The following is a 25,454-nucleotide window of genomic DNA, read 5'->3' on the forward strand; positions in this document are numbered from 1 at the left end:
AAAATCAAATAAATTCAATTAATACTTTCTAGATTGTTATTATACATATTTTTGTTTTAATATAAATATATATTAAATATATATATTTTTATTTTACATATTTTGTTATCTGCAGAAATTGGAATTCATTCATAAAATTAACACAAATTACATATTTTTTCAAAATGATTTCTTTTTAGATTAAAAAATTCAAATGTCTTTAATGAATAAGAAAACTAAAAAATACTTAAAAAATAAAATTTAAAAAATAATTATTCTTCAATGGTTCTTTCAATTATGAGTTTTAAAACTAGTTTGAAAATAAAAACAAATTATTAACCTCTTGAATATTCTTTATCATATAAAATAAAAATTTTATATGATATTCTTTATCATATAAAATAAAAATTTTATAGACTTCAACAATTATTTAAATTGTAATGTGTTTCATATAGTCATTTATTTTATTTTTCTAATGTTTATTTTATATCAGACTTTTTAGCTTATATGCTAAAAAAATTCTGTTCATAAAAAAAAAACTATAAGAAATGCAAAGGTGAGAAATATTTATTGCAATGAAAATAAGAAAAGGAATCCAAGGAAATATCATAAAAAGTTAATATTGAGCATGAGCTAAGGTTCTATAAAATACAGAAATATGAATATTTTTTACCATGCACGCATGCGCATGCACACACACCATTGTGGCCAGCAAAAAAATCTTAAAATCATCTATGTAAACAACTCATTTTTAACAACAAAAAATATTCAACTTATTTTATTTTTAAAAGATTTACTAAGAGACCACTAGAGGATCTTTCTCAACAAAATAAAGAGAGATATCAAACCAATGGATTTAACCGCAAGACTTGTATACACATTAGAATAACATTCAAATTGAGAACATCCACTTTTTAGCCAATTTAAAAAGCTTAAGTACTTTTACAATTGTTGAAATTGTTACAGTAGAATGATTACACCACATACAATTGGTATCATACAAAGTCAGCTAACTACCACTTATTCTGTGCACCGTTTGTCAATTTGAGTAGACTGCATTAAAATGTAACCAAGCCATACCAGCATTTAGACAATTTTTTTTAATAAGTGTATTCGTATAATGATAAATTTAAAAATATTTTTGTTTCAAAATATATATATATTTTAAAATATTTTCTCATAATAGCTGACTAACTTTTCTTTCTTTGTTTCTTTCTATTTGTAAAAGCAGAAGTGTGTCATTTTATTATTTTAAAACTCAGGAAACCTCAAAAAATAAAAAATCTGGAGTGGAAAATCTAAAAACGTTTGTTTTATTAATAACAACAATTTCCCTGTACAGTAGAATTTTCATTGATTGGGAAAGTAAACAGGTTTTATTAAACATATTTTTCTTCTTATTTTTGGCTGTTAAGTTTCGTAATTAAATGGTTATAAGGTAACCTGACATAAGACAGAAATCAATTATAAAAATGACAAAACCAACTTAAGAATAACATGATCATAATAAACAATTATTAAGAAAAGAGAGCAATTTTCCATTTAGCTGAGTACAGTTTTACTGCAATAAGCACAATCTTTTGAATTCTTTAACAGTTCTGAGTTTCTTAACCTTCACTCATTTCACTACAGAGATGTTTTATAGTGAACATAATTACCATCAGAGAAAGAAACTGACTATGCCTCTTGAACCACAGTTTCTTTAGAAGTTACATCCATAATAAAGATTAGGACATAGTGAAAACCAGAAAATTAATTTAATCCCTATCTGTTGAGAAACAAACCAATAAATACGTTACCTTTAATTGGGGAATTTTTGTAAAAAAACAAAAAAAAACTAAAGAACCAGAACTTAGGTAAGGAGATTTGAGTAGAAACAAGGAAGTTATAAATTACCAACATAAGTTGAAAAATTTTTAGTTTTTGTTTAACCATTATTTTCTTCAATCTTTTTTTTATAATATTTAATTAAATGTATTTTATTCACAATCAGACACAACACAAATGCCAAAATAGAAAAGTTTAAATTATTAATTGCAGTTCACATATTCAAATATCTAGATCTGATTATTGTCACCACTATAAATAGCTCTGTTATTTCTGGCAACCTTATGAACTATACGTTAACAGTATTATTTTATTTACATTTCAACATTATTGTCGTCATATCAGAACTTGATTAAAAACAAGTCATTTCATTTTACATTCCCTTAATGAAAAAAAATAAATACATTAAATACAATAAAACTAACTGTAGATACAACTTGTATGTGTGTCATACAGCAGGCTTCTATACAAAAAGGCCAATATTCAATTCTTTACAGACCACACATTCTTCCGCTTATCCACTTATCATCCTCACCATAAAATAAAAACTAACATTAAAAATAAATTGATTTTACGATTAACTGATACAAGAACAATAAATGAAAAAAATTAAACATTTAGATTCTTTCATTAAATAATATCTGTGTACATTTAATATAACTTGTGAAAGTAAAATAATTTTAAATCAACTTACAATAAGCACTGAACTATCTGTTGCTCTTCGCAAAGCTTCAAGAATTTAGAAAACAATGATTTGCATGTCCCACAGCAAATATTCTGGGTGAAAACTGAATTTTATTTGCAACCAGAATATACTGATAAACAGCATTTAATCTTGATTTTTTTTTTTGGGCGAAAATATTTTTGCGTTATCATCACCCGGACACGATATATTTGTTGTAGATAAATAAATTTTAACAATTGACAATTAAAAAACTAAAACCTAGCAATGTAAAAATACATCTTAAAAAACCTGTAATGTATGTTAAAGGTGAAATAAACATCACCCTGGATACAAAAACAAAATAATTTAAAAGAATAAAAATTACCATCTGGCATATGACAATTGGTATAGACAGTTGACATGGACCATATAAATAATTAAATTTTTGAATCAAGATACACAGCCTTATAAATCGCAAAACAGTTGATAACATCATTGCATTGTTCCCCAACATATTTCGCATGTCAGTCCCTAGTTTAAACTTGCAACACAATGCTACATAACAGATACAATCCACAAGGATGTGGTGTACTGTTAGTTGGCAATCGCAGTGAGAACAAAGAGTGCATCTATTTGTGTCATTAGATATCCATGAGTGAGCCTAGTGTACCCTATTTGCAAATGGCAAATAATAACCTCCTCTCGACGGTTATTTCTGTATGAGGAGCTTCATGGTCACACAGCCTGCTTAACTGAATGAAGTTTATTGTTAATGGTAGCATCCCATTCACTTTGTCATTCATTATGAACTACCCTCTTCAGGAAGCAGAAAAGATCATTAGAAGCAATGCAACTGGTAAAAGTAGGGTGAAAACAAACTGCTTTTGCCACACTATCCTTGCGCTCATTGCATGAAATTCAAATATGGCATGGGATCCAGTAGAAGCTCACAGTCGTATTACATCTAGTCACTTTTGAAATAACACACTGTATCTCACAGACAACAGGTTGTCTGGAGTACACATCACTAATCACCTGTAAGGCACTCATGAAATCTGAGCAAACAAGTACTTATCAAAATGTTGGACTAATTGTATTTAAGGTCTCATTAATAGCAAACAGTTCCACAACAAAAATGCTGGTGATGCTGGGGAGATCAAACATGTATTTGTCTATTGCCAACCACAGAAGCACAACAAACAGAATTAATTTTTTTTTTGGCCATCTATATAAACTGTAGCATCAGGACTATCTATGACTATCAGGGCTATCTATAATATACATTTTTTTTTGCAAAAAAACCAGATTTGAGTTCTTTTTATTATACTGACAAAGACCAAAGCAGTAATTAACAAGAAAAGGTCGCCAAAGGGGTAATAACATGGAGCAATAGTAAGAACTGGAAGTAATAGTATATTTAGAGCTGAGAACAGCTCTGAATATATTATTTAGATTTACTGTATACTGTAGATATACTATATTTAATATATCTACTATATTTAGATATACCATTTTAGATTTTAGATCAGAGCTCTGATGCCTAGCAAAGCAGTAGATCTAGGCTATTCCTGGTAACAATTAACATCATTGTTGGAGAATACCACATCAAAAGTATTCTTAATCTTGAGAAGATATGCTAGCAGAAGGTAACTTGTGGTCCACCAAGGTGATAGCTGATACAGCATAGTTTAAGTTTGGTACTGCTAAGGAATGTGATTGATTACAATGAGTGGTAGAAAGATAAAGGTGTGTTATTTTTCATAAGGGAACACTTAAAACTATTTAATTATCATTTCAAATCATTTAAGCAATGAAAATGATAAAATGCACTAATAATATGGCTATACAGTTAATTCATAATATACAAAGTAAAATATACCAAACAAATAAACACTACAAATAAAAAAAATAAAAAGTAAATGTATTATTCCATAATACTTACATTTTACATCACTGTTATCAAGCATAATACTGATAAAGTCTGAATGAGAAATTACAAGACTAAAATATTCAGAAATATCATCTTTTTGATTATCAAAAAATACCATACTGCAAAAAGCTACCAACATTTTCATTATGCTAACATTTGATGGATTATCCTGGCGTAAACCATATTTCAGAGACTGACGCATAACATTATAACAAGACCCATTAAGTAACAACTGAGTCCAGTCAACGCTTCTTCCCACTGAATGTAAGATTTCTGCCACTCCATTATATAACCAATCATATCTAAAAATAATAAGTAAAAACACAGATAAATTTAACACAAATAATGACAGGTCATTTCCATCAGAATTTATAATTTGCTATTCAAAAATATGTAAATCTTTCATTAAATAAAGCAAATAAAGGTGAAAATAAAGCTCATTAGAATTAATTAAGCTCTAATTAAAAATTAAAACTATCATTAATTGTCTTTTTTCAAGTCATTGGTCATTTGACAAACCTGATGCAGTTTTTCAATAACTCTCTAATTTGGATTAACGTAAACATGCCACCTACATTCTACACTTTAAATACCTATTTCATAAGCTTTAATTTACATCATTCTTTATCATTTTTACCTTGATCACTTTCTTCTAGAATTAAATTTAATAAAATAGCAATCTTAATAAATGATCCACCAATCTTGTCATCCTTCTCATAATAATCTGTCTTTCCAAGTTCATTTTACAATCTCTCTATATTACAAAAATTTCTTGACATTATAGCTTTCAGTTTTCAGAAACTGGATGTTCACAATTCTTGCACCCTTTACTTGTGCTACTTATCAGAGCAGACCTCAAATCAGTTTTATGCGACAATATTTATTTCCACTTGTTCTTGGATTTCTCTTCATCCAAAAAAAATGATCTTTAGTTAAGATTAAAAAAAAAATCATGATTAAAATTTGCCTACTTTGTAAAAGTAAGGGTTTAACATATAAAGTGTTAAAATGGACACTGAATTGAGAACAATCTCTGCTTGAAATCTGTTTAAAAAAAGTAAAGTAATAGAAAAAGTTTGAACTGAACAAGGCAGTCCAATAGAAAAATGGAGGGCAAAGCCAGATTCATAACTAGCTGGGTGATATCTTTTATGTTACAAGAAATTGTATTCTATTGAAATATAATACAATTCCCTTAAAATATTGATAAATTCATTGTAAACTCTTATTCATTGACTGCATCTTATTAACTGACTTGTTTTTACATGTATTTGGCTCATCACAATTATGTGTAAAAAAATAGTGCGTATTTCCTTTTTTTATTCTCTTTTCCCCAATAAATTTTTTTAATTTTTCTATATTGAATCTATCCACATCTTAATTAAATTATTTTACTACTGTAAATAAGTGCATTAAGCTAAACTAAAATTAAAATTGATAAAAAAAAGTGAATTAAACCAAAATATCTCACAAGTAATAAGAATAATCCAGTGTTTCTAACTGCTTCTAAATTAATGAATTATATTGTAAACTCATAAAGTACATATGTTGAAATTATCAAAATAAATTAAAAAAATATATAAATGATCCCTTTTCTTTAACTATACTGACAAATTACATTTGAATTTGTCCCTTATTGTTTGGAATTCACAATTTTACAAAATAAAATCTGTTTTTAAATAAACAGATTAATGAATTATGATTAATTTAAGATGATAGCAACACAGCAACAGAATAAATCATACACAGTATAACAAAAAAATAATTTTAATAATTTAAGGGTTATTTTAAAATAATGCATTACCATTAAAGTATTTACTCTTAGCTATTTTAAGTAGTTTGTTGCTGTCTATTACAAAGTTTGGCAAGAGTACATGTTATTCTGTTATTGTACACAACCCATAAATCTGCCAAGATTTTTTTTTTTATTTTAATGTTTTTTCAAGTTTCTTATAAAGTAAATTCAAACTTTTATATATATATTAATGTGCAATATGAATATCGCTGATAAAATATTTTTACACTAACTATTTATGAATACACATAATATTTTTTTCAATTTATGGCATAAAATTTTGTTTTTTATGGACATTACTTTACTTCAAATGCTACAGAGCTAAAAATCATGTTTTTTATAAGCAGTTTTAACAATTACAATGCTCACAAACAGCACCATGCTTAATGGTAATCTATTTATTAACTGGTACTCTACAGAATAAATCAGCTTACATTACACCAACACATACACATACAATCAATTATATTATGATTACAACTTACAACTAATTTATAAAAAACTAACTAGAATTACTATCTTGTATAATCAGTGAATAGAGAGGTTTTTCCTCAAGCAATAATATAAGACAAAAATTAAAATTAAAAAATTGTATACATAAAACAATTTAAAAAAATTGTATACATAAAATAATTGCGAGTAGATAAAATAATTCACTGGAATTCAGCTCAGTACAGCATGTTAACCTTTGATAATGTGTAGAGATCGTCTTTAAAAATTCATTGATGTTACAGTCAAAAATGTTTATTTTTGTACAAATTTCATTAAGTTTTTCATCATAAATAATAATGGTTACTTCATTTACTGTAATCTATGAGTCGTAAGCACACTGAATATTTGCCTAGATCCCATTTTAATACCAGGAACATATAAATCTATTTTACTCAATAACCACATGTTATCTATTAATGATTCTATGCTGATATATTAAATCTGCAAGATTTCTCTTATTCTGTAAAAGAGGCAATTGAAATTCTTCCAATAGACTCACTCAATGAATCAAGAAAGGAGAGATGCTATGTTTTCTAAAATACAAATACTGTTTTACACTAAGCATGATAAATTTGATAAAAAAAGGGAATTAAACCAGAATATCTATAAAGTAATAAGAATAATTCAGTGTTTCATATTAAATTTGATAAAAAAGTGAACTAAACCAAAAAACCTTGTAAGTAATCAGAATAATCCAGTGTTTCTAACTACTTCTAAATTAATGAACTATATCTTAAAACTCATAAAGTATATATGTTAAAATTATCAAAATAAATTAAAAAAATATATAAATGATCCCTTTTTTCTGAAATCTTTTATCTGTACTCTATTTGTATTCTTTCACAATTTGTATTTCTTTAGTCCACAATTTTTTTATTTGCAGTATTCTAAATGACAGATTTGCCTCCTAAATGAGACCAAACAACAAGTAATACAAACTGACAATTATCAGATTTGACTTAAAAACATTAGTTTTTTTAATAATATAAATCCAAAATTTTTATATGCTTTGCTAACCACTGATCTTATGAGCAATTTGAATTTAAAGTTCGATGAAAATACAATTCCCAAGTCCCTATTCCTGCACCTTCAGAATTTTTATGTTATTAATATTCTAAAGCGGATTATCTCTTTTTTACAAATTATTTGCATGTATTTACATTTTTCTACTTTAAAATTTAATCGCTTTTGTTTACACCAGTCAGCAACCTTATTAATATCATTTTGAAGAAGAAACACATCATCTTAGGAATTCTGACCTAAAAATTTTCACATCATCAGCAAAGAGAAGAGTTTCGGAATTTTCTATACAGGTGCAAATATCATTAATAAAAATTACGAACACTAATGGACCTAAATTAGACTGAGGTACCCCTGAATGAGCAAAAATTTCCTAGAATTAATTTTTTTTAACATTAACATATTGTTGTCTGTTTCTTACATAAGATCTAATACAAGAAAATTATAGCACATTCCGATAGCTTATATTTTTTTTAACATTACAGCTTGATGTATTGTATTAAAGGCCTAGCAAAGTCCATTTAAATACCATCCACCAGTGCTGATCTACTGAAATTCTCTGTTACATAGTGTGAAGTCAATTATGTTTGAAGTAGTTGACCGTTGTCATATAAATCCATGTTATCTTATAAAAATAGCTGAATTTAAATGAAAATAGTCTTTGATATAAAATATATTCATAGACCTTACATGGAGCAGAAAGTATACCTACAGGTCTGTAATTTTTTATATAATATCTTGATCGAGACTTTTTGAAAATTGGAGAAACTTTTGTCACTTTCCAAAATATCAGTAATGTGTTCACTTTAATAGCAAGATTAAATAAGATAGCCAATGGATATGAGAACATGTTGTTACAACCTTTGATATAAGGTGGAATACCATCAGGCCCTAATTCATTTTGTTTCATTTTTCTTACAGCCTTTTCAACTTCTGAGATACTAACTAGAGATAACTTCAAAATATTTTTGTTTATTTCCTCTGACTAGATAAATCAGTCATACTCAGCCGGAGAATGAGCATAAAAATTTTAAAAATAGTCAGCAAAGGCTTGTGCTATTTATTTAGTGCTAAATGAACAATTCCATTAAAATATTTCCCACATGAGCCAGAATTAGATTGCTGATTTTTTATGAAAGATCAAAAATTTTGTCATAGTTTGGCACATTCTCAATATTGTTAATGTAATTACGATATAATAATTTAATTTTTTGTAACATTAATTTTAATAACTTAAATTCATTCACATAAAAATTGCTTCTCAACGTAATATTCCTTAACTTTAATTATTTTTATTAATTCACTGTCATACAATATAAGATAAGTCCTTTTATGATATTTTGTGAGAGGTACTGTAATACTGAATATGTTTTATGTATTCTATTGTAAAACCAGTCTAGAGCTAACTTTAGATCATTAAATATTTTCATTGTATTCAGACAAAGTCTGATTCAATAGCCTACACATGTTATCAAAATCCGCTTTCTTAAAGTTATGACAGATCTTGTTGAATGAAGGAAAATTTTGAAACTTATCATTACCTTTAATCACAATATTGAGAGCTTGATGATGTACATCCTCTTTAATAAGTGGTTGTGCTTTTAACACATCTATACAATGCAGCATACAGTTGTTTGGCTGATATTTGCTATTTATTATTTTGGACAGATTAAGATCACCCAGGATTATTAATTTATGTTTAGAAATATTTACACTTAGTATACTTTGAGATAAGTTAATTACAAATAATTAACAAAGAAATATTGATTTACCGTTTATCTCTGAACACAAGACTCCAAATCCAAGACGACTTCCCATTTTAAAACAAGGAATTACACAAAAAGACTGTACAACACATTCTAGGTATATTTTCAAAACTTACATATGGTTATCTTATTACAGGTTACTGAAGGAGACAATAAAACAGAACAAAAAATAAATGACTTACCCAAAAAAAAAATATTGTATTTAATTTTGTATCAATTTTTTTTATTTAATTTTCATACCTTACAGATACAGTATAAAATGATTTCCTAGATAATTTATGCAAAATCTAGTAAGACATATAACATTAAAGGAAGCTAATAATATCACATTCTTAAGATGTTCAAAAGCATTTAAAATTTGGTTCAATAATTCTTCTCTAAAATTCTTTTTCTGCTTAAACAAGACCTTTAAATGACTCTAAAGGCAGTAGTTAAATCAGGGGACCAGGGGGCCAATTAACTGACTCACCTTGACCGATCCATCTGCTCAGAAAAAGTTTAAATGCTGTCTAACATCTTGTGAATAATGAGGTGGTACACCGTCATGTTAGAATAACATTTGCTGCCTTTTTTCAAGAGGTACATCTTCTAACAGAACTGGCAATTGGTATTGTAAAATCCACAAAACCAGAACCAACGCAATACCACGCAATAGCAGAAAGGCAATTTTGAAAAATAAATGGTCCAATTAACTGGTCTGCAATTACAACAAACCATATATTTATCAAAAATTGGGTTTGAAAGTTTGACTCTTCAATTGAATTTGGATTGACCAAGTTGACCGCTTGAGACTATTTTTCAAATTTTGTATTATGTTTCTTGTAAAAATAGATTCATTAGTGAATAAAATACAACGAACAATATTTTGATTTTCTTGTACTCACTGATAAAAATTTAATCTTAATTACTGTTACCTGATTGAAATTTTGAACAGTTTGCAAGTGATAAGGATAGAAGTTCTTTTTCTTTAGTGCTCTTCAGAATGTGCTACAAGATATGCCTGTTCGATTTGAAATTCGGTGAGTGCTGTGTTGAGGATTTTTTAGTTTCACTTCGGATATCATGAAAACTAGTAAACGTACAGTTCTGAAACATACTTTATTCAATTTTTCTGAAAAACCATAGGAAACCATTAATTTCATACCCTCAATTAACATCCTAAAAATTTCAGTATGACCTAATTTCACCAGGGGAGCTGAATTCCAGGCAAAATCGTTCATTAGCAGTAACTCACTAAAGAAGCATTTCCAGACCTATGTTTATGTGAACTTTTTTCATTATTTTGATGAGAGGAATATACCTGTGAAGTAAGTTGGTTTCTCCGTGGGACATCTATACATAGGCTGGTCAGAAGGTATAAGTAAGTGTCAAATGTTGTGTAGATAAGTTATTTTTGATTTTCTTTTACTGCTAATTACTTTTACTAACATTAATTCTTATATGTCCTATGAAATATTTCACAATAATTCCTGGTGGCTCTATTTTGTTCTTGTTTTTATGCAGATGGTGGAAGGTATCAAACACAGATTGATTTACTTGAATACCCAATGTATGTCCTAGCTCCTTCATCAGATCAATGACATTTTCATTTGGTTGTTCCAGTATTTCTAAGATATGCAAACTACCTACTATTCCTGGCATATTGTTCAGTTTAATCCAGTTTCAGATAAACATAATTCACTTGTTTTTTTGCACTTCATTTTCATTCTGAATTGTTAATACTATCATTACTTCTTGCTTTTTTATTTCCTACACAGCATTTTCTAACTTAATGCCATATTAGTTTATTTTCTCATGACAAAAATTAAAAAAATGTCTTAATTGTTTTTGTTCTATTTCTATATTAATTAGTTTTGCTGTTATATAGGTTAGAGTAATTTCTTCTTTATCAATTTCATTCTCCAGCCTTAAACTTTCCTCCTGCTGGCTTGACATGTAGAACATTAAGTTAATTTTTTGGATAAAATGGTCTCAACATTTTTTTAGTCATAGTTAAACAATTAGTATGAAAAACATTTAGACAGTCTTCACATTTAATTTTTAGAAGCTTAGCAGTAACGGATCTATTACATTTACCACATAATTCCGTGGAATTCAACATGAATTCCACACTCATGTATTTTTTTTAAAACTGTGAAAGTTGTAAGTGTGGAATGATGGATATTAATAACTGTGATATAAGGTAGACTGTATAATCAAAATATTACTCTATAATCATGATTTTCTGCACTGTACTATTTATCAAGCAATGCAACTGACACACAAAAAGTTTTGTTAAAAATTGCTACTATTACTCCACAGTATTCAAAGTAAATTCACTCTGATGACTGAAATAAATTAATTAAAAGATAATAACTTTAAAAAAAAGCAATGACATGATGACTTTCAGAAGAAACAGGAACATACCATAGAGCAATACAATTGTTTTTTGAAAGACAATCTGAGGTGGTAGTAAAGGGTTTTATGAGAAATGAGATCTCTAAAGATGCAAAAGGAACAAACAAAATTACAGAAAAAAAGAATGAAATCATAACTAGGTGATAAAGAAAAAAGGAAATCATACATGGCAAAGAAAATTATGCATAAAACATGCTATACACAAAATGTAATACAAATGGAAGCTACTACAAAGAGATTGCAAACAGAAGAAATGGATCATTTCAGTTTTAAAAAAAGAAAAATAAGAAAAGAGATGGTGAAAATACATGAGAATTTGAAATTGGCGGTAATAAAGAGAAGAGACTAACAAATGAGACTGTATGAATATTTCAAAAGAAGGCAAAAAAGGGTATTTGAGAGTAATGCAAGAGAACAGAAAATCAATCCAATTAAATCAGAAACACATACCTGCTATTTTTTAACAGATTATGGAAAATGAACAGATGCAAAGCTTGATTAAGAGAAAGAAGTATAACTGAAAATATTATTGGAATGTTTCTCTAATAAAATGGCAAGAGTAGGTTGACTGCACAACAAAGATGTAAGAAGAAACTTTACGTACTTATACATCCTATAAATAAAACCATATCTTGTAGGAAAAAAAGATCATATAGAAAAAAACAAATTTCTACATCAGGCACCAGTAGAGTAAGTAAGGGAAAACAATAAAGTCTGAAAAAATAGAAAATATCATTGACTTCAGCCATAACTGAAAATGAATGTGTTTTAGGATTTCTTTTGGGGGTGGAAACTGCATCTTTTTAAAAAGATAGCAAGTGACAAACATGCTGATATGTATTGGTTGGAGTTCGGAAGTAAAAAAAGTAATAACATTTTGCTAGTAATGACATTTAAAAATTTTTTGGTTAAATTGTACATCCAAATAGATGAATTTTAACAATGAAATTTTAATATAAGAAACTCTTTTACTGTTGAAGCTATTTTTAAAATTATAAGATTTTCTGAGAGCAGCAATGTTCATTAACCAAGCATAAAGGTGTGCTAGCTATAAATTATGTCTCGGAGCTATATTTACAATAATAAAAGCGCTGAAAACATAAAGCAGTAGTGTAATAAAATAACAAAATACGTAGTACATAATAAGGAAAATATATTTTAAGAATCCGAGAATAAATATAGTAAGTGATAAAATTTAATTCTTTTTAAAGACAACATTTTATTTATTAATTTTACTTACCCTTCTTTAGAAGTACCATCTAAGATCTGAATGACCCAACCAATAATATCAACCATAATATCTATAACTTGTGAGGCATCTACAATAATAATTAATTTTAATATTTTTAACACATTTAACTGACAAGGTACATAGTTCCATTGTGTTTTCAATGATCCGTACAGTTTCTTTTTAGATTTTTTATCTGAAATAAAAAAATTAATTAAAATCCTTTTTTTTCAAAATGAAAAGAGAATTAATCAAGATGAAAGAACTTTGTGAAAAGATAACAGTATCATAATGTACCATATATAATGTGAATCTTAACTTTATTTCATAAGGTAAACAAATTAAAAACTGATATATGAAATGAAGTATACAAGGACTATAGTCATATTAAAAATGCAAAAAATTACTTAAAATAACAGTAGAAAAAAGATACTCACTGCGGACTAAACTATTAATTAAATTTTATTTACTGCATAAAAATATATTAATTTGACAGGAAATTTTCTTTAATTACAAATACAAACATAAGATAAGAAGAGTAGCTGCTTAAACAACAAAGAATGATAACTTATAATTAAGAAAAAAGTATAAATCTTTTAGAAATCAGAAACAACAGAAATTTTTAGTTTAATAGATTGATTATAAAATTATAAATATAATTTATTTTCTGAATGGAAGTAATAGAAATCTTATTTTTATCTACTTACAATGATTTCTTTTACTTTGAAAAAAATAATTTAATAGGTTCTAAAGTTTTAAAATAAGAAATATAAAAATTTAAACAGAAAATTTGTCACAAAATATGCAAACAAAATTATAAGTAAATTAATATAATTTGGCATACTTAAAACTGGAGAGGTCCAACTCTTATTTTCTTTATTTTATCATTTATCTTAAATAAAGAACCCTATTTATTCGAGTACCCCCACCCCTCGATTTTCCAGACCGAAAATCTAAAAAAAAATCGAGTATATGCCGGTATTTAAAATGCAACAGATATGATAAAAAAAATAAGTAAATACGAAAATATTCAGAAAGTAAAGCATCTAATTCGTTCATTTAAATTACAATATTAATATTACATTAATAATTAATTACCGAGGGTATTAGTTTAGTTCAGAATCAGTAGGCCAGTAAAACGAAAAGAAAGTATAATTTCAATACGCTTTTTAATATGGGATTTTATTTTTAATTAATCACTGTCACTGTTAATGTCTGTTGAAGAGTTACCGGTAAGTCTCCACGTCGCTCTGCCAAAGGTGATCGTCTTCACTTCCATCAAGTTCATTAGATATTCGGCATTTTTTAAACTTTTTCTTACTAATTCCGTGGAAATACCTTCCCAAGCATCTTTTATCCAAACACAAATCTGGTTAAAATCTGGGCGTTTGATTCTTCCTGTAGGCGTAAGAAAGAAATTTTCATCAGCCATCCATTTACTGTACAGTTGTTTTAATGCAGATTTGAACGGTTTATTAATGCAGACATTTAGTGGTTGCAATAGAGATGTCAATCCGCCTGGAATTATTACTTGGTCTGTCATACCCTTTTTTAAAATGTCTTTATCAGTCGTATGCTCCCAATAACTATCCATTACTAGCACACCGCTATTTTTTTTAAAGTAAATCTCCTGATCGCTTTTGCCATACACACCTGATCCAATCTAAAATTAAGGTTTCATTCATCCAACCTGATTCCTGTGTTCTGATAATAACTCCATTTACCTGTACGGTAGGAAGAGTTTTTCTTTTAAAAACAATGTACGGAGGTAATTTTGATCCATCAGACCTAATGCAAAGCATAACACTACACCTTTGTTTTTCACTTCCACCAGTGCGAATCGTAACACTTTTTTCACCTTTTTTGTTTACGGTTTTGTCAAAAATGGCATTTCAAAATATACGGGGGTTTGATCAGCGTTTCCTATTTGAGAAGGCAAATAGCCTTTATCTTTTCTAAGATTTATTATGTATTTGTGAAAATGTAATATTTTTTGTTCATAAGCGCCTGGAAGTCGTTGAGAAATGGTCGTCTTTCGACTTATTGACAAATCATTTCGTGCAAAAATTCTTCCTGCCGCCTGATTTCCAATTTTTTCAGCCTCTTCTATAACGCGCAGTTTTTCATTTACTGTAAAAGATCGTAGACGCTGTCCTTTTGTACTCATTTTAATGCCGTAATTAAAATAAATCACCGTATTAAACTTTACAAGATAAAACTAAACAGATAAAATGCACATAACCGTCCACATATACAAACAGTATAATGACTATGGCGACTAGACAAGACGACGATGGGTAACTAATACTGTAACTGTAGTGTCATTAGGACCGGATGCAGCCTATACAGAATGAATCAGTTTTATAAAAATACCGTAACTTCGATAATATGAACAGGATGTTAATAATTAAGGATGTATTCTGTATAAGCGGCATCCGGCATTGATAAACAAAAACCTAATGTAACTATATTTATGTGATTGAATTTAGGTACTTCTAAGAAAACGTTTACTTTACATAAATTATCCTGGCTAAAGGCTATGTTTCAAGTAAATTTTCGACAGTATCATTACACCTCTTACACTCAACTAGCATACATCTTAAGGCGATAAACTGCATCAAATTCAAAATGAAGTTTAATCGATGCCATCCTTTTTGCCCAAAATGATCAAATAACAATTCACAACTCTTGTTATGTACAGACAGATAAAACAGTCACTACTACTGAAATATCTAAACAGGATATTATTGGAACTGATTAGTTGCTCTATCGAGTAAAACAAAGGGAATGGGGTAAGAAACGCTCTTTTCTACTTTATCATTTCTGGATTCTAAGTCATATATCTGTACTAATTATATGATTCTATTATAAGAGTATATCACAAGTTACATTTTATGTATCTGACCAATTTCATTTAGGTGTGAAGGATGATAGTAAGCTTAATGTTTTTGCTTTTTTAGTAATTATCATTTTGCTTAATACCTTCTGATTAGATTAACTGATTATAATGAAATTTTGTACAATGACCTCTGAATATGGATCACTGATGCCGTTTAATTTTGGTTACAACTGATCAGCGAGCTGAGGAGATATGGACACCATGGATCCTCCTGTATCTCAAAAGTTTACTCAGAGTAAAATAGGTTTTTTTTTACATAATTCTTTATGTCCATACTTTAATGTTACATTTAATTTTCCTTAAAGTAATAATCTAGAAAGAAACAAGTGCTGTTGACAATTGTCATATTATTCACATATTGCCACTTAATAATATGAACAATGGACGGGCAAAAGCAAATTTTAATCATAAATATGGAGAAAAACCAGTTTATTACATTCACAGTGTATTATATACAATTAGTAATATTAGACCTAATTTATTAGTATCATTTACTAAACTACTCTATTTAACTAATTCTCTATTAATGTTTTCAGAATAAATATGTTACATTTTTATCAAAAACAAATATAAAATATTCTTTTGATTTACTTTATCATTTGAGCAATTTCAATTAAAAGGAATTTCTAATATTTAAAAAAATAAATTATTAGTATTGCTTTTATTTTCAAATAAACATATTACAAAAGACCAATTTAATGCGTGAAACATCTGCAGGAGCCAGACAACAAATGTTGATATATTCAATGAGAAGCAACTAAAAAGATTAAAAAAGAAATAATAATAAATGACTGTAGGTTGAACAAAGTTAAAATATTCTGTACCACTAACGTAAGCATATAATAAACCTCACTCATGCCTAATAGTGACACCCACAATAATAATGGTACAGTCTTAATAATAAAACAGAAATAAAGCTTTTAAGATTTATCCCATACAGAAATTCAAAGCAAATTTTAAATGAAATTTACTTACTAGGATTACATCAACATAACAAGAACAAAATCATTATATAACTACACCTAAAATTATCAAAAAATTTGGAAAATATTTTTCACAAAACTACAATAATAATACTAATGCATGAAAAATGTAAAAAAAAACTTTGTCTTTCATTAATAAGTTGACCATTTCTCATAATCAAATACGGCATGTTTTTCAAATTTACAGTAAGTCCATTAAAATAAATGCAGCATATACAGTAAATATCAATTATAGTGTTTAGGTAGGTTTGTTGTACTACTTTAATAGGCCATCTACACGGGTATTAAATAATAATCATTAAAAAAAAAATGTATTATATGATCTAAAAATAATAACTTATTTCTATATAAAATAATATAAAAAGAATCTGATATGGGCACCACATAACTTTCTTGTACGCCTATTAAATTACATATACACATTTTTTTTAAATTAAAAGTACATAAAATTTTTTTTCATTAATAACTTCTGTTATTTTTTCATATTTATTATTAATATTATTGAATTATTATTTATCGTAATTTTTTTACAATCAGAGGTTAATAATTATTAATAAATCAATATAGTTAAATTAAAACAAAAAAAAAGTTAAAAAAAGGAGATGAACTCTGATTCGAACCGATGTACCTTCCCCTTCAGATCCAAATACTTCATTAATTAAAATTTAATTTGGCTATAACTCTGGAACCAATGAAAATAAATACCACTTATGATATATCGTTGAAACGCCCTCAATGAGGGCTTATTACTGCAGTTAAGAAACACTTTTGGTTCAGTTGATTGCAATCAAAAGGGAAATGCACAACTAGATGTTACAACAGTCCTAGATCCAAGATATCAACATCCTACTGCTAATCGTTTTTGAGTTATACGAGATACATACGAACGTACGTACAGACTACACGCCGAAACTAGTCAAAATGGATATTTCCGTTGAAATGTGAATACCGAAATTTTTCGCCATCACAATACTTCCTAAGTAAACAAGATAAGCAATAATAATACAAATACGGTAGAGCAAAAAAGGATAGAGAAAAATTGCAAAAATTATTTTTTCTGCAAAAAATTGGTTATTTGCTTTGTTTCGAACATTTCGTGTTGTAATACAGTTTTTGAACATTCTTTTCTAAATCAAAACAAACACTCTTTGTTTCTTCATTAGAAATTTCTGTAAAACTAAGAAGCCGGCAAACGGTTTTCATTGCCGCTAAAACTTCTCGAAGATTTGGCAGGTTGATGACTTCATCGTTACCTTCGTTGTCATTACCTATGCCCCCCTCTATTCCTGCTAGTATTAGAGCCACACTACATCATCATCTGTTATAGTTTCATGCGTTTCTAAATCTTTGTCAACTCTTGATAATCTTCAAACAATGCAGTTGACAATGATTGGTTTTGCAGACTATTGACACATTCCGCTAAAGTATCGTCTTCGCATGCGATGTCAGTAACTTCGCCACCCTGTGGTAAAAATCCTGCATATCTTTCTAACATAATTATAGCATCCAGCATAGTCATTTGTGTTTCCTTTTTTTTATCTAAATCCTGTATCATTTGTAAAATTGGGTGTTTTTTGTAGTGAACTTTTACCGACTTGATCTAAGAGCTGAAGACTGCTGTGTTTTCGGTGTAGGAACACTAACTTTATACACGAAAGCTTTTCAACGTGTGGATAAACCGAACAGTTGTCAATGAGTGGCAGTATTTTGTCATTTTCAATATTTAATTCACAGTCCCATTTTCATAACTAAGACGAAAAGATATCACTTGTCATCCAAGCTTTCTCGTTACTTTCATGCATAACAGGAAGCGATTTAAAATTTTTAAAACATCGGGATTTAACACTTTTTCCTATAACCAGAAGTTTTTTTGTCAATTCCAGTTATAATTGTAGCAATTACTACTGTTAGTTTTTCTTTTGATAATTTTCCTCCCGAATACGTTTCACCTTTAACCGAAGGGTTCTTTCTGGAGTCAAGTTTAAAAAAAGACTGGATTCATCAGCATTACAGCTTTTTCCTCCGAATACCCCTTTTAATTAATAATAATTAATTTAATAAATTAAATAATTTATTTTATTTAATTTTAGTCAAGCGATTTCTAGCCATTTGTCTGACACACCGGTTGTACCTGCTTTGGCCTCGCCGCTTATTCTCCCCAATACAGTATCGTAACATTGACGGAACCGTTGTATCCAAGGTGAAGTTATTTCACGTGGTTTACCGAATTTTTCAGAAAAATCGTTCGCCTTAGTTTGCAATATAGGGCCGCCAATAAGGATATCACTAACTCTCTGACGTTTAAACCATTTTAACAGCGCTTGGTCTACATCATTATGTTGACTAGGCCGTAATTATTTTTGATTTCATAGAATTTGTTTCAAAATTTTTTCACGGTTTTACCATATCATCGATACTGTCGAATGACCTACGGCTAACTCTTGGGCAATGTTCAAACTAACAAGGATTAGTTTCATCATTCTCTAACACCCAGATAGTGTGCACTTTTTCCTCTATCGTGAATGTTTTTCGCGAAGTCATAATTAAATCGCTATTAAATGAATTACACAGGAAACGTAAAATAAAATACTGTACCCGCTCGATATGATACGCTCACAGCAAAAGATTAATAACGACTGATTGTGGCTGCTTCAGTTTACAATAATCTGGTACAGGAAGAAGATAAGAAAAACAAGAACTGTAGTATGTATGCGATTAAAAATGAAAAGGTGACTAATTTTAACCCTCAAAATATTTCTGTAGCTACAATGTAAATATACTGCGTTACTGACAGTCATTTGTTGTAACTAAGTATTCTTTTTTCACAATTTTGTAAATTACCGAGCGTGAAATATTAGGAAATTGACAATTCAAAAACAATAAATCACCATGAACATTGGACAACCTATTGTCCAATTTTACTATAATTCAAAATGTATGGTCATAAACCTCAGTTTCAATGAATTTTAGTATCGCTATTGTTTTTTTTTTAATAAAAATTTATCAAAACATCGCGACCTCACAGCTAGCGGGATTCTCTAATAGTAGTAATCTTAGTAAATCTGATGCCGACTAAATGATATTAGGTCACATTGAAGCACGACAAATGCATGATCCCGCTTTGTTGCTATAGTCTGCTGTAATTTCAAAACTGACAATACCTAAAGTGCGCCTCGTATAATACCATATTTGTATATGTAATAAGTTACAGCCTGCAATATTATTTTTATGCATAATTTTAATTTAGTGCACAAATTTTTGTAAAGATTAGTATTACTTAACGTTAAAAACTAACCCATCATAGTTTATTTTAATTACCTACTTATTTAATTAATTATTCTTAGCAACTACAGGTTGATACCGAATTGTAGTATTTTTTTAATGAAATATATAAAATCAATTTTGTAATTGGGAAAAAAGCTAACCCTGAGTTGGATTCAGACATTAATAAAATTTACACGATTATAAAAAGAACCCAGTTCTAAACTATAAACAAATAGAATGAGATAACTATGGTGGATAAAGAAAACCTGAGAAAATTTGTGAGGAAGGTGTTGGGAGGAAGTTTTGATACGGTGAAGAAAGTAGAGATTATGGACAAATGCTGAACTTCAGACCATAATTTAATGGAAGGGAAAAAGTGAAATTTTAAAAAGAATTAGATGGTTGGGACATGTATACAGAATGGATAATACAAGCATGCAAAGATAACATTAAAAAAAAGATTTAATGCAATAAAAGCAGAGGCAGACTTAGAAGGATGAGATGTACAGAAAATCAATCACAGTAGGATTCTTCAGCAGCCCAGACATAGCTATCGGTAAAATCCTTATTACAAATACCAAATAATAAAAGTTAAATGTTTTTCATTTCTATGTGGCACTTTCCTGTTACCATTCACTGTACATAAACAAAAATTTGGCAAGTTATTCATCAGAATTAATTTATTTTTTAATGTTATAAATAATATTAAAATTGCATTAGCTAATTTGATAAATAAACAGCACATGTTTTTCTTATGCATCACTTGTCAATTTAAATTTTGGACTACAAAATTTTATAAGATGTTCGGCAAATCTATTTAAATTTATTTAGAATCTTTATTACGTCATCTTCAAATTTATTTCAATTTTTTTGTTACTTTAAAATTTTTAGTAAGAAATTTACTAAGAATGATTAATAAGAGTTGACTCACTTTAGATTTTCCAGAGTCTAGAAAACAAACCTTGAACCTTCAGTGTAGTTGGCAAGTACATTACATAATCATTTAGATTAATTATATTTTCTTAACATTTCAAAGATACTTTAAAATAATTGAACATAATTTTAATTTTTTTAACTACTTTTCATCCACAATACTGTTTTCAAAATCGTGTCCATCAGCTTCCATTTTTTTCCCTAAAATTGTTACAAAGTCAGTCTCGCTTACACAATTGTGAAAGATCATTCAATACATAATTCATCAAAATCAACACAGATGTTTGGGAGTAACAAGAAGCAAAAACAAAGAACACATATAAAAATAATACATTTCCCATCTCTTGGCAGTTTATTAAAAAATATAAAGAAATGTTTAGAATATTAGAATTTTATTAAAAAATAAACAAGTTAGGTGAGGTTAATACAACTTGGAAAGGAAAACAAAATATAAAATTATGAACAATTTTATTTTGGATTTGGCATTATATTTGTGGAAAATGAATTAATTAAATTATTATTTAAGAAATTTAACGATTACATTAGAAATATTATTTAACACAGTTTAAGATTTAAATAACTCAATGAAAGATCTTAAACATTTTAAAAGAAGATCTATCCATACAACTAAACAAGAAAGTTTTAGGCAATTAAATGTATGATCTCTGATATACTTCCTTACATACAAATAGAAAAAATTTATACTTTAAAAAAGGAGGGACCTGTTTATAAATGTATTGCTATAAAATTGGTGCATATTATTATAACTTTTTGATTGTAATTTATTGCCAGATTCATAGATGTTTTGTTAATTAATATCATTTTTGTAACACTTGTGGACTTTGCCCAACTTTGCTGTTGTATGATGTTATAAACAGAAAAAAATACATAAATTCTTTTAGAAAAATGTTTTTAACCTTCCTCGCAAACAATTAACAATATCCTTTCATGACAAATTTTTAAACTTTCAGGTAGTAAAAATAAATTGTAAATATATAAAAAAATAAATAATCTTAATACTAAATTTTAATACAATATTAAAAAAAAAACATTACTTCTAAACACAACGTTCAATAATATTATTACTACTTTAAAACATAAATATAAATTCAGACCCAATTTTTATTACTCTCTAGAGAAGCATGCATTTTTTTTACTAACCTAATTTACATTCTGTGAATATCTGAATATATTAAAGTATTAATAGAAAAAATCAATACATTTGTCGTATTAAAACTAATGCATTACACTAGTTTTCCATTTTTTACAGCAGTAATTTTTATTTCCTCCATTAACACCTAATATTAAAATTTCAAATCAGTGCAATATAGAATAATAAATTATTCAAGCAACTAAATCATCAATTAACAAATGCAATAATTAATACTTCAATTTTACTACATAAGCAAAAATATACTTTGGGTTAAATTTTTCTACTAGAATTTTTGCAGATTTTCACATTTTATGAATTTTTTTCAGATTGAAATTTTTCAGAAGCATGTATGTACGTCATTGACATGTTTTTTTCATTATATCTTTATACTGGGTTAAAGAAGTTATTACAAAGATTTTCATCGATTAGGAATGATGATTTCTGTATATGAAACACCAATATGATTTAATGTTAGTTATAACTGGTCATGGAGATGCGAAGATATGGATATACCATGGATCCAGTATCACAAAATTTACTCAAAAAATAATAATTTTTTTTATGTAATTCCCTATTTATATACTTTAATGTTACACTTAATTTTCCTTCTAAGTAGTAATCCATAACAATCCTGTTTTAACTATCTATGCGATTAAGTCTATATTAAATAATGAGGGATCTACTTATAACTATATTACTATTAACTTGCTGCATATTATTATAACTTCCTGTTTGCAATTTATTACCAGATTCATAGATATTTTAATAATTAACATTATTTTTGTAATATTGGTGGGCCTACTATTAAAAATTTTATTTTAATAAATCAGAACATTTATTTTTTTGTGTTTACAAATGCTCAACTCAAGAATCACTACGACAATCATAATAGCTCACTGCAAGATTCTTAATAATTGTAAAAGAATAAATTTTTGAGAAAGAATTGAGGCATACGTTTATTCAATTAGCTCCATTATTGGATTAGCAAGGGTTATGCCAATAAACCCATAGATTATGGAATTTTACAGTTTCATTTTTTTTTTAGTAGTCTGCCCAAAGTGGACAATTTGTTTGGATGTATTCTACATATACTGAATAATAAATTCCCAACACATCCTTCTATTGCAGGGAGTCCAACTATGGTGACTGTTTAATCTGTTTATAAAAAGGAAAAGAAGATTATTTAAATTGGTTCTATCACCAAATGAGACGGCATCAATTGAATTTATGAGATTGGTGTTGAATTTTTAAAAGTCAAGTAAGTATGATGAATGTAGAAGGCAGTGGGCAGCCGTCCTTTTGTACCCACTGTGATGACAACACGTAACGCTCAGATTTTTTTGGGGTGAAATTCAATCTATCTAATGGCACAATTAAGAGCACTTTTCACAACATTTAGGTATCAAAATGAATTTAATGGGTGGATCCCAGAAAACTTATGGAGAAGCATACATAAATTTTTCATTTTAATCGGTATATAATAATACCTTATTCATATCATGTTAGGAAGGAGAGTACATATGCTACTCCATATATAAAAGCCGACTTTTATATATGGAGTAGCATATGTACACAAAGCTGTAATACTTTCCTGGCTTTGGTTATTAATTCTTATATGGTGGAAAAATAATGATACGTGAAAAAAAGTTACCCAAGATTTATTTTTTGGGGTAGGAAGAATTTATGATGAAGTTTTATTGTAAAATTATCATTATACGTTTAAATAAATCAAAAAAGGGTTAAAAAAGTTTTAAAATTGGTATTTTTTTATTTTCTGGAATTAATAAATTGGAATTTTGGGGCAACTTTTAATACTATCAAAAGTTTAAATAAACCAAAAAAGTTTTGGAAAATTCAAAAAGTCAATATTTTTAAACTTTAACGGCTCCCCCATCACCAATATTTCCCCCAAAAAATCGTTTTTGGTAGCTTGTAATACTACTACGACTAGGAAGACATTAAAAAAAAAATTCGATTAAAAATATGCAATAAAAAAAAATATTGCTTTTTCCGATTCTTGGGGAAGGGGGAATTTAAAAAAAAATGGTATGATAAGCATGCACGCATGGATTGAGCTTAATATAAAGCGGGGTTATGTTTGTAAAAATTTGAGAAAATTGTCCCCCAAAACTCCCTCTACGCCTGGATATATTAACCCCAAAATTTTACCAACAAACTGACGCATATTCACGAGTCTGTACAAAATTTCATTAAAATCGGTTTATGCAGTCAAAAGTTATTGAGCTTCAAACACCCCAACACACGTATATACACGTTCGTATAAACGAACATTACCCTCCCCTTTTTTTTGGATTCCTGGGTCAACTTCGAGAAATGAAAAACCATACTCCATTTTTTGTTGATTACCATGTTTTCCTTCTTGCACCAAAGCTCTAGAGCTATGATGCCAGTAAAGTAAAAAAGGAACTTCCCCACCACTTGCCTGAATGTATCAAGGTAAACTGTAGTAATACTTTGACCAAAGCAGCATCACAAGAATAGAATTAATTATCAAATAAAAATTAAGTTTCATTTAAGCCTCTATATTAATTATTTAAAATATAAAACCAAAATAAAGTAAATGTAAAAAATATAAGTAAACAAATAAAAAATAATCCACAATTCTGACGGTATTAATGAAAATTATAAAAGAACACGTATACATACACGTTGAACAAGTTGCATAAAAATCAGGGTCTTTTTTATTTTTTAATCAGTATTATTTTATAATCATCGACAGAATAATAAATTTCTTCCGCAAAAGAAAATATTTTAATTGCATTTTAAATAAATTGATGGAAAAATCTTTAAATTTAAATGCAATATTTTTTTTTAATGACAAAGAAAGCATCATAAGAGCCTTTTAAAATCCTAGTAAAAGTAGTTTCTTTTATACGAATTTGAATACTAAACAGTGGACACCGGAGTTCTTTGATGGTTGGGTTTTAATTAACCGCACGCCTCAGGTATGGTCAGCATGAGTTTGAACAAGACGAATACTCACTCGCACATCACGAATAAGGGTCGCGGCTGCCTACGGGTCCCGAATCCAGAAAGCTGTATGGAATATCTGAAAACTGACGGAATACTTATAAGAAACTAACTAACCCGAAAACAGTTCTGT

At 28.1% G+C, this 25,454-nt stretch overlaps 1 protein-coding gene across 3 annotated transcripts in view; it reads right to left on the minus strand.

The window, feature by feature from the left end:
* LOC142319837 (nucleolar pre-ribosomal-associated protein 1) overlaps positions 1 to 25,454 on the minus strand; it is a 246,924-nt gene that overhangs the window by 36,019 nt on the left and 185,451 nt on the right. For all 3 annotated transcript variants that reach the window (XM_075357521.1, XM_075357512.1, XM_075357518.1), the window contains exons 19-20: positions 13,111 to 13,294; positions 4,413 to 4,702 (exon numbers count right to left, since the gene is read on the minus strand). In XM_075357521.1, the coding sequence (XP_075213636.1) occupies positions 4,413 to 4,702; positions 13,111 to 13,294 (474 nt within the window). The remainder of the gene's footprint in view (positions 1 to 4,412; positions 4,703 to 13,110; positions 13,295 to 25,454) is intronic.

This window comes from Lycorma delicatula, chromosome 1 (assembly GCF_047948215.1).
Source record: "Lycorma delicatula isolate Av1 chromosome 1, ASM4794821v1, whole genome shotgun sequence".
Taxonomy (NCBI): Eukaryota; Metazoa; Arthropoda; class Insecta; order Hemiptera; family Fulgoridae; genus Lycorma; species Lycorma delicatula.